This window comes from Lontra canadensis, unplaced genomic scaffold (assembly GCF_010015895.1).
Source record: "Lontra canadensis isolate GAN:19392208 unplaced genomic scaffold, GSC_riverotter_1.0 scaffold1, whole genome shotgun sequence".
NCBI classification, from domain to species: Eukaryota; Metazoa; Chordata; class Mammalia; order Carnivora; family Mustelidae; genus Lontra; species Lontra canadensis.
Window position 1 is genome coordinate 107,250,872 of NW_022630995.1, and position 12,063 is coordinate 107,262,934.

The window sequence follows — 12,063 nt, forward strand, 5'->3', positions numbered from 1 at the left end:
TTATCACGCTATTTAAAAAAGAAAGTCCATTATTATTTTAAATGACTGAATTAGAAAATATGTTTGTCATGTGACAATAGTTAGCATAATTATATAAATAATTAATATGCTTGATAATAATTAAAGGGATAATCCTATTGGAAATTAATGCCAGCATTTAACAATTTATTTTTATACCTTTTTTTTGAGCATTGGTTGAAATGTTCCTTTCTGTTAGCAATTACCTAGTAAATATTATTTGGAGACTTCAAATGAAATTTGGGAAGACTGAAAATGTGGTTGTAGTTGTGAAGGCCTGCCTCCACTGTATGTAATACTTGAAGCTCTTATAAAAGCAAAACATTTGGGAGTTGAGACTGTGTGCCCCAATTTAGTCTTCTCTATTTCTCTGTTTCTGTTATGGTTATTTCACTTTGATTATGGTTGTCACCAGTATGCCAAAGTTGGGAGTGAGGATGAGAGTATTCTTTTTGCCTCTCCAGCTCTTGACTTGTTATGGGCAAATTCGCTTCTTTCTTTGTCTCCTCTAGCATATCTGAAGCATGCTAATTTTTTTCAAAAGTAAGTTTTTTTAGAAAACATTTAAGGGAAATTAAGAAAATAAAAGACACAAAAGAATGAAGTTTACAAAGTACAAGTTTCTGATTCTTTGATAGATAATTAGCTTATTAAGTCACATACCTTATTTTGTTCCTGTCCTTTTTCCTAAAATGAATCCCACCCCAAAGAATCAGTTCAAATTTCATTTATGTTTTCTGGCTCTAATTCTTTTCTAGTTTGTGACCTGTTTATCCATGGCTGATACCATCTTTTTCCTTGCTATATAAGACTTAGATGTGGAGATCTCTTCCCTGGATCCAAATAAATAGTTTCTTTCATATTTCTCACTATCAGGGCCTACTAATAGATGTCCAAATTAGGTTTGATTTTTGATCTGAAAGATACATTTCCCTAGAGCTGTGTGATGGGATATCAGACGCGATCCATTAGATGGCCTCACCCTTCCAATGAGACTGCATTCTGTATTGTTGGGCGGTTGCTGGCAATGTAGCAATTCATCAAATAACCACAGCATATAGACAAAAGCATAGGACTCAAGAAGTAGGAAGGCTGTTGTCTCATAGTTTTCATATAAAATGTATAGTTACCTCATAATATAATTTTTGGGTCCTTTATCTGACACATTGTGGTTCCTTTTATAACCTCTGGTAAAATAGTAGAATTGGTAATTATGAAATATGAGTAATTAGAAAAGTGCTGGTTAATTTCTACCAGTTTTTAAAAAATCAGATTAATTTTGCTATCTTCTGTTGAAGTTCAATATAAATTCAAATTACAGTGTGAAATGTAAGATCATAGAGACTACAGTAATGGCTTTCAACGAATCAAGATTTGAGGAGATTTTCTCTTTTCCCATGCTTTTACTTTTTATCTAACTTGTAATGCTAATGTTTTGCAAAATCATTAAATTTTGTTATAGATCCAAACTCTTTAAACAGGAATTATGGTCTTATTAAAACAGTTATCAGGTAGTGGATTGGCTACCTAAGAATATAATTTTGACTCAGTTTTTAAAAGAAGACCTCTTTTGTGTATTTCTTACAAGCTGAAAGCAGCTGAATAAGATTCAAACTAGAGATGGGCTCAGTTAATAGTGATTATGAACATCTGGTGTGTATACCATGAGAAAAGGTCTGTTGGTAAATAAGTGACTTAAAAAATCTCATCTGGGGGCTCAGCCTGGACCAAGCATCTGCCTTCAGCTCAGGTCATGATCCTGGAGATTGGAGTCCTGGGACTGAGCCCCAGGTTGGGCTCCCTGCTCAGTGGTGAGTCTGCTTCTTCTTCACCCTCCCTATGTTCCCTTTCTCTCTCTCTCTCATCATTTCCTCTCTGTCAAATAAATAAAATCTTTAAAAAAAAGTCTTATTGGATCTACCAAGTGCCAACCATTATTACTATGAATCATCTTTGAAATGATTATATGGTGACTTTAAATTGAAACTAATAAGATGGATTTTTTTCTGAATTCACCAGCTATTACCCAGTTGATAATTTTTTGATTCTAGAGAATCCAGACATGTGGCATGGAGAGCTAGGGGAGATTCCTCCCAGTCCCTCCTCTGCATTAAACAATGTTTAAAATTAATCTGAGTATAAAACCAAGCTATTAGGGGAGGGCTAGCAAGATGGCAGAAGAGTTGGAGACCTAAATTCTGTCTGGTCCCAGGAATTCAGCTAGATATTTATCAAACCATTCTGAATACCCATGAACTCAACAGGAGATTAAAGAAAAGAATAGCAGCAAATCTGTGAATAGAAAAGCAACCACTTTCTGGAAGGTAGGACATTTGGAGAAGTGAATCTGAGGTGATATTTGAGAAGATAGACTGTGGTGGGATGGAGCTTCCATCGGCCTGTTACTGGCAAGCAATGAAGTAGCAGAGCACAAAATTGGAACTTTTAGTTAGAAGTCTGCTCTAGTGAGGTACGTCATTCCAATGGTTAAGCGAGGGGTGGAACCCTTGCTGGGACAGTGTGGTCTCAGGATTCTTGGGGGTCACAGAAAGACCGAGGGTACCTGAGTGCAGCAGAGCACCCAAGTATTTGAGTCAGGAAGGGGGCTGCAAAGAGTGAACCGAGGATTGGGCTCTCAACTTGGGATTGCCATAAACTGTGATCCATGGCACAGTCAGGCCACTGCTCTTTGAGCAGAGTCCCAACAAGGGGCAGATCCTGGGAGACTCCTGTTCCTTCCCCAGAGGAGCGGTGTGGGAGCATGCTACAGGAATCTGCTGGGTTTGAAAACTCCAAATAGTGCTGTGTGCCAGAGATAGAAATGCTTGGTCATAGGCTAGGTGAGCTCAGAGTGTGGCCAGAGACGAAGGAGACAGGAGCGATTGACTGCTTTTCTCTGAGAGAGCACTGAGGATTGGGGCCCTGATCTCTCTTCTCCTCCAGGGCCAGAGATTGGGAGGCTGCCATTTTTATTCTTGTCCTCTAAAGCTGTGTGGAAAGCCTTCAGGGAACAAAACTTATGGAAAACAATCCCGAGCAGATTACATAGCATGGCCCCTGGCAAGGGTGGTGCAATTCCTTCTGGGCAAACACATTTGAGAATCACTGCAACAGGCCCCTCCCCCAGAAGATCAATAAGAACATCCAGCCAAGACCAAGTTTACTGATTAATGAGAACTGCAAAACTCCAGCGCTAGGGGAATACAGCATATAGAATTCATGGCTTTTCCCCCATAATTCTTGATTCTTTTGAAGTCAATTTTTAAAGTTTTCTATATTTATTTCTTTTTTTAAATTCTTTTTCTTTCCTTTTCAACCAACTTCTTATCAATTCCCTTTTTAAAATCTCTTTTAATTTTCGTTTTTACAGTCATCCCTTCACTGTATTTAACCTTATTTTTATATACATATACGTTTTTCTTTCTTTAATATTTTGGGATACAGTTTCTTCTAACAGACCAAAATATACTCTAAATCTAGTATATGGCTTTGGTCTGTTCACCCACCTGATCACATTCTCACCTTTTTAAAAAATTTTTTCTTCTTTCTTTTTCAACCAACTTCTTATCTTACCAATTCCTTTTTAAAAATATTTAAAATTTTTCATTTTTATAGTCATTTCCATGCCTTCATTGTATTTACCATTATTTTCATGTATATAGATATATAGTTTTTCTTTCTTTAAAATTTTGGGAGGCAGTTTCTTCTAACAGGCCAAAATACACCCAAAATCTAGTGTGTGGCTCTGGTCTCTTCACAGTACTGATCATATTCTTTCTCTTCTTTTTTTTTTTCTTTTCCTCTGGTTTCAGGATTCTTCTGATTTGTTTAGTGCATATTTTTCTGGGGTCGTTGTTACCCTTTTAGCATTTTTTTTCTCTCATTCGTCTGTTCTTCTCTGGACAAAATGACAAAATGAAAAAAAAAAACTCATCTCAAGAAAAAGAACAAGAGACAATACTGACTGCCAAGGACCTAATCAATATGGGCATTAGTAAAATGTTAGAACCGGAGTTCAGAATGATTATGAAGATGCTAGCTGGGTTTAAAAAAGCATAGAAGATACTAGAGAATCCCTTTCTGGAGAAGTAAAATCTAACCAAGTTGAAATCAAAAGGCTATTAATGAGGTGCAATAAGAAATGGATGCTCTAACTGCTAGGATAAATGAGGCAGAAGAAAATTAGTGATACAGAAGACCAAATAATGAAAAATCGAGAAGCTGAGAAATAGAGGGATTAACAATTACTGGATCACGAGGGGAGAATTCAAGAGATAAGTGATACCATAAAGGAAAACAATCTACACATTTAATGTAATCTCTATCAAAATACCATCAGCTTTTTTCCTAGAGTTAGAACAAATCATCCTAAAATTTGTATGGAACCAGAAAAGACACTGAATAGCCAGAGGAATGTTGAAAAAGAAAACCAAAGCTGGTGGTATCACAATTCCAGACTTCAAGCTCTATTACAAAACTGTAATCATCAAGACAGTATGGGTGCCTGGGTTGCTCAGTCATTAAGCATCTGTATTCAGCTTGGGTCATGATCTGATCCCAGAGTCCTGGGATTGAGCCCCTCATATGGCTCCCTGCTCAGTGGGAAGCCTGCTTCTCCCTCTCCCACTCTCCCTGCTTGTGTTCCTTCTCTTGCTGTCTCCCTCTCTGTCAAATAGATTAAAAAAAAAAAAAAAAGACAGTATGGTACTGGCACAGAAACAGACACATAGATCAATGGAACGGAATAGAGAGCCCAGAAATGGACCCTCAACTCTATGGTCAACTAGTCTTTGACAAAGCAGGAAAGAATGTCCAATGGAAAAAAAACCACAACAACAGTCTCTTCAACAAATGGTGTTGGGAAAATTGGACAGTCACATGCCGAAGAGTGAAATTGGACCATTTTCTTATACCAAACACAAAGATAAACTCAAAATGGATGAAAGACCTCAATGTGAGACAGGAATCCATCAAAATCCTTAAGGAGAATACAGGCAGCAACTGCTTTGGCCTCAGCCGCAGCTACTTCTTCCTAGAAACATCCCTAAAGGCAAGGGAAGAAAGGGAAAAAATGAACTATTGGGACTTCATCAAGATAAAAAGATTTGTAAGGCAAAAGAAAGAGTCAGCAAAGCCAAAAGACAACTGACAGAATAGGAAAAGATATGGCACCTGACATATTGGATAAAGGGCTAGTATCCACAATCTATAAAGAACTTATCAAACTCAACACCCGAAGAACAAATAATCCAATCAAGAAATAGGCAGAAGACATGAACAGACATTTCTACAAAGAAGACATCCAAATGGTCAATAGACACATGAAAAAATGCTCACCATCATTTGGCATCAGCGAAATATGAATCAAAACCACAATGAGATACCACCTCACTCCAGTCAGAATGGCTAAAATTAACTAGTCAGGAAACAACAGGTGTTGGTGAGGAAGCAGAGAAAGGGGAACCCTTCTACACTGTTGGTGGGAATGCAAGCTGGTGCAGCCACTCTGGAAAATAGTATTGAGGTTCTTTAAAAAGTTGAAAATAGAGATACCCTACAATCCAGCAATTGCGCTACTGGGTATTTACCCCAAAGATACAAATATAGTGATCTGAAGGAGCATGTGCACCCCAATGTTTATAGCATCAATGTCCACAATAGCCAAACTATGGAAAGAGCCCAGATGTGTCCATGAACAGAAGAATAGATAAAGAAGATGTGAGATATATATATATATATATATATATATATATATACACACACACACACACACACATACATATGTATATATGTATCACACACACAGGTACATAATACATACATACACACAATAGAATATTATGCAGCCAACAAAAAAGTAAACCTTGCCATTTGCAATGATGTGGCTGGAACTAGAGGGTATTATGCTAAGTGAAATAAGTCAACAATTATCATATGATCTCCCTGATAGGAGGAATTTGAGAAAGAGGACAAGAGGATTGTAGGAGAAGAGAGGGAAAAATGAAACAAGACAAAACCAAAAAGGGAGACAAACCATAAGAGACTGTCAATCTCAGGAAACGAACTGAGGGTTGCTGGAGTGGACGAGGTTGGGAGGGATGGAGTGGTTGATGGACGTTGGGGAGGGTATGTGCTATGGTGAGCACTGTGAATTGTGTAAGACCGATGAATCACAGTCCTGTACCCCTGATACAATACATTATATGTTAATTAAAAAAAAAAGAACTATTGGGACTTAATCAAGATAAAAAGCTTTTGCACAGCAAAAGAAATAGTCAACAAAACCAAAAGATGAATGGCAGAATGGGAGAAGATATTTGCAAATGACATATCAGATAAAGGGCTAGTATCCACAATCTATAAAGAACTTACCAGACTCAACACTCAAAGAACAAATAATCCAATCAAGAAATGGGCCGAAGACATGAGCAGACATTTTGCAAAGAAGACATCCAAGTGGCCAACAGACACATGAAAAAATGCTCAACATCACTTGGCATCAGGAAAATACAAATCAAAACCACAATGAGATATAACCTCACACCAGTCAGAATGGCTAAAATTAACAAGTCAGGAAATGTTAGATTTTGGTGAGGATGCACAGAAAGGGGAATCATCCTACACTGTTGTTGGGAATGCAAACTGTTGGTGCAGGATGGAAAACAGTTTGGAGTTTCCTCAAAAAGTTGGAAATAGAGCTACCCTATGACCCAGCAATTGCACTATTGGGTATTTACCCCAAAGATAGGAATGTAGTGATTCGAAGGGGCATGTGCACCCCAATGTTTATAGCAGCAATGTCCACAATAGCCAAACTATGGAAAGAGCCTAGATGTCCATCAACAGATGAATGGATAAAGAAGATGTGCTGTATGTATACAGTGGAGTACTGTGCAGCCATCAAAAATGGAAATCTTGCCATTTGTGATGACGTGGCTGGAACTAGAGGGTATTATGCTAAGTGAAATAAGTCAGTCAGAGAAAGTCAATTATATGATCTCACTGAGATGTGGAATTTGAGAAAGAAGACAGGATCACAGGGGAGAAGAGGAAGAAATGAAACAAGATGAAACCAGAGAGGGAAACAAACCATAAGAGACTCCATCTCAGGAAACTAACTGAGGGTTGCTGGAGTGGAGGGGTTTGGGAGGGATGGGGTGGCTGGTTGATGCACATTGTGGAGGGTATGTGCTATGGTGAGCGCTGTGAATTGTGTAAGACTGTTGAATCACGTACCCCTGAAACAAATAATACATTATATGTTAATTAAAAAGAAAATGTGCTGTTAAAAAAACAAAGAATAAACCAGCCAACCAAATAAAAACCCATGCAGTTGCCACTACGCCTACGTAAGCATCCCTGGAAATGACCAAAAAGTAGTTCATGAAAATAATTAATCCTAAACAAGCTTGGAAAGGTTGCTTTTTCCTTGCAGTGTGAGTACCAATATTTTTAGCTCATTTCAGAGATACGTATTCTTTTGAGGCCTGCTAGTGTATGCTCTTCATTCTTGCTCTACAACTTTCAGGATTCCTTTGTTTTGATTCCTGTTTTAAAACTGAATTTTGCATTCTCTTGGAGTGTCCTAAGTATAGTAAATTTTAGTCTGAGTTCATAGTTAAAACTGATGACTATAGTTGTTGTCATCTCTTATTATCCCTTTACTAGAATGATGTCTTTAGTCAAGAGCCTTAACTTTCTCAGGTTGGGTTTTAAAACTGTTTGTTCATATTAATATGTAATACTTATCAAATAGGTATTAATTATAAAGTGCTTCTTTTAATTATTTCATTTTTTTTCTCTCCAATTTAGTATAATATAAAAGGAGGTCATAGTCTACAAAACCGGGAGAAGCGTTTTAAGAAGTTTGTTTCAGATAGCCCAGGACCAGCAAGCTATGATCAGTTTTATCCTGGAACATTAGATATCATGAACAGAAAAGCACTACAGGTTAAAGAGCATCTTCAATCAGTACGTTGCTATTTTAAATTACACTCTGACATTTCTTTTAGTTAAAATAGAAAAGGTTTAATGTTTTATGTGGTAAGTACATTAAGAAAAACTTTACTATAAAAATTATTTTTATTAGTATCCATATTGTAGTTTATAATTAAATTAATATTCAATGTGTATAAACTAGTTTTTTATTGTATTAACAACTGACTTCATTTTTGCTTTTAATAAATGTATTATCCCTTCCAATTTCTATGGTAAATGGAAAGTAAAGGAGATTTAAAAAACTACCTGAGTGGTCTACCTATATATATAGAGAAAACTCTGTAATAAGTACTGTTAATAATACAGTGAAATTGAAAGCATGATTCCTGAAATAAAAAACTTAAAATTTAGATGAGAGAGAGCTATATAGATTGTTACTAATGCAAGATGAAATATGATAGGTGCTAAATGAATAACTGTGTAATTGAATGCCATAGGAATTTTAAAATTACATTAATTTTTTTTTTTTAGAGAGAGCGAATGGGGCTGGGGGATAGAGGAAGAGGGAGAATCTGAAGCAGGCTCCATGCCTAGCATAAAGCCCGAGTCAGGGCTCCATCTTATGACCCTGAAATCATGATCTGAGCCAAAATCAAGAGTTGGATGCTTAACAAACTTAGTCCCCCAGGCCCCCCCAATGCCATAGGAATTTAAAGGAAGACTACTACATCATGGCAAAGTATACTTTGTAGAGGATTTATAGAGAAGTTTGGCCTTGAAGAATAGGGTTGGACTATACTTTCCAGGCATGGAGAGCTATAGGGGTGAAGGTAGTGTAGTAGGGTCCATGGAAGACAGAAGATTGTACTGACCCAAGTAAAAAATTCATGTAGGAGACTAGCAGATGACATGTTTGGAAAAGCACATTGGTCTTATATAATGAATAATTTTTATACCAAAGGCCTAGCCCTTTGAAATAAATAATCTAGATTTTGGTCAGTTTATTTAGAGTGGTTCTCTTTTCTTTTTCCATAACTCCTTCACATAGCTCATTTTAATTACATTTTAATCAGCTTTGTTTAGGGGACATATTTTAGAGCTAAGTGCTCAGTTGAATAATGTCAGTACAATGACAATGAAGTTAAGGTTTATAAGTATATTTAAATATCTGCTATTTTGTAAGTGGGGACAAAGTAAGTGTTCATTTGCTTATGCAAGGGTTTATCAGATCTTTTTAAAGAAGGAAACACTTGTTTTATTTGACATTAAAGTAATCTTTTGCATTTTCTTAATAACACTGTGATATTTTCTTCTGAAAAGTAGTAAGTTATTTTTTTTTTCAAGACTTGTGAATGTTTTTTAATGAACACATTAGGAATTTCTTCTTCCCCTTGATCCCCTTCCTTCCCTTCTTCCCCTTCCTCCCCTTCCTTCCTTCCAGTTTAAAATAAATAAGTCATGGAGAGGAAAAGTACAGCATAGGGAATATAGTCAGTAACATTATATGACTATGTATGTGTGTCATATGTTACCATACATATGTCACCATATGTATGGTGACAGATGGTAACTGCACTTGTTGTGGTGAGCATTGTGTAATGTATAGAATTGTCCAGTTACTATGGTGTGCATTTGAAACTAATATCAGACATTTTTTTTCCAGAGACTGTGTATAGTAGACATAATTCTAGGCACTAGCAACACATAGAAGACAAATCATTGCTTCCCAGGATCTATAATTTTATTTTTAATTTTTATTTTTTTTAAGCTTTTATTTATTTATTTGGCAGAGAGAGAGAGAGAGAGGTCAGAAGTAGGCAGAGAGGCAGGCAGTTGGTGGGGTGGGGGGAAGCAGACTCCCTGCTGAGCAGAGAGCCCGATGCAGGGCTCATTCCCAGGACCCTGAGATCATGACCTGAGCTGAAGGCAGAGGATTAACCCACTGAGCCAACGAGGTGCCCTGGATCTATAATTTTAATAGGGAAATTATGTAATTCAGTATAAAATATTTGATGCAATGCTATTTTAATAAACATATATCATAATAAAATGTCTGCTAGTAGCCCAAAGTAGAGAGTTTTTGGAGGGAATAGTGATATCACAATCAAACTGGATCTTAAAGAAGGATTCACTAAGTGTTAAAATAATGGGATAAAAACACTCCAGGAAGAGAAAACCATGTGAATAAAGACATTGCGGTTTTTAGTGGGTTGGTATGTCTGGGGAAGAACAGAGTTCTTTAGAATATTTGGAGTATAGGATCTAAGGGAGGATAGTAGGAATAGAGGGTAGAGAAGGAGATAGGGGACGTATTTTGGAAAGTCTTGATATCATGGAAATAATTTTTGAAAGTAGTGGGAGAAGCTATTCAATACTTCCTGTTATAATTTGGTAATCAGTATATGGTCTCTAAAGATAAAAAAAGGTAAAATTCTGCCAGTGATAGAATGTTTATAATGTAATTGTCTATTGGGCATGCGGGCATGCATACATTAAACTATAGCATTTATTTATTCAGAAACAACAGAGGATCAATATATTCTTAAGTAGTTTTCCAGATAACTAAATTGTTTATTTTTTAAATTAAAAAAAATTTTTTAACTAAATCGTTTAAATGCCAGCATTTCATTTGCTAAATTTTATACTAGTATTCCTACTATATGTTGCTTTTTTTTGTTTAAATTATAAAATATTTCATGCTAAAGGAAATTAAAAAAAATGATAATCACCCTAAAACTTCTGACTATAACTTGGATAATTCTGTTAATTTTTGTATAACTTTTAAAAGTTCATCATTAAATCATATGTATATTATTATATATACTTGTATATAATTGCATGTGTCTTACCTAGTCATACATTCTATTTTTCTGTTTCCATTTAGGATTATGTCATAGACATTTTTCCTGCTATCTGGTCAGCATAATTAGGATATTTATATAGAGCACCAGTAATATGGAGATAAATCAGGAGCTGATTTAGCTGAAAGAATGAAGCTGGGAAATGTTACAGAAAAATATAAAGTTCATTTTTGCCTGGGAGATATTATGATAGTATAGCACAAGTAACCACTTTGAACTGGAGATTGATGATGAGACTAGGAGTGAATGCCTACTTTTAGCATCAGTAATATTTATTTACTAAGCAAAATAAATAACTGAGCCAAGTGAGGGAGACTCTTTTCCTCTTAAGGTGGCTTTAATGGTAATACTATATATTATCTTAATTTATATGATTATATGAGACTTGAATTTACTTCTTTAAATTACTTTTATAGAATTAACATTTCTGGTTTATATTATGAAAGTCATTAAGTCAATATTTATATTTGCCTTTTAGTAAATTTTAATATTTGGTTCTTTATTCCTTTTCTTATCTCTAAGTAAATAATGTAAAATGTTTTCTTATAGAAAATTTCAAGGGTACCACTTACAGTTTACAGAAGTGTTGATGTTCCTTCAATTCCTTCTTGTGGATGGTCATATGGTTATGATATTAATGAGGATGGCAGTATTATAAAACATTCTCCACCTGCTAGTGACAGTACACTAGGTCCAGCATACTATAAACCTCAATTTGTAAGTACAATGTATTTTCTGTTGACAGTTGGAAGATTGTTTGTGATTATGCATGTTTTAATTAATGTAATGTCAACTTCAGTGATAAATAGACCCCCAAATCTCAGTGGCTTAATACAACAGAAGTTCTTTTTTTCTTCATTCATATGCGTATTCCCTGTTGATAAGAGACTTTCCTCTATGTAGAGATCTAGGGAAACAGGCTTATTCCATTCATGTCACTATCATCATCGAAGGGCTTCAGTTCACCTGTATCCAGCTGGCAAAGGGGAAAGAGAATGGAGGACTGCTAGTGGGAGGATTTTGTAGCCAAATCTGGGTATTAAAGCTCAATCACAGAGACACACTTAAGGGCCAAGAAGGCTGGTAAATATAGTCTAACTACATCTAGGAAGAAGAGGAAACAGGTTTCACTTACTAGAAGTGTCTGCTACAATGTATAATCTTATGCAATACATAGATATACCTTTCCTGAATTTGGAAGGGAAAAGGGATTTTTTTAGTAAAGGAATTTGAAACTGATAGTATA

The 12,063-nt window shown here is 35.9% G+C and overlaps 1 protein-coding gene across 2 annotated transcripts in view; it reads left to right on the forward strand.

Annotated features, from left to right (window-relative positions):
• The window catches only part of STPG2 (sperm tail PG-rich repeat containing 2), a 586,771-nt gene that overhangs the window by 14,804 nt on the left and 559,904 nt on the right, over positions 1 to 12,063 (forward strand). Inside the window, exons 4-5 of one of the 2 annotated variants that reach the window (XM_032861350.1) lie at positions 7,831 to 7,989; positions 11,367 to 11,534. In XM_032861350.1, the coding sequence (XP_032717241.1) occupies positions 7,831 to 7,989; positions 11,367 to 11,534 (327 nt within the window). The remainder of the gene's footprint in view (positions 1 to 7,830; positions 7,990 to 11,366; positions 11,535 to 12,063) is intronic. The other variant, XM_032861361.1, reaches the window with a different exon arrangement.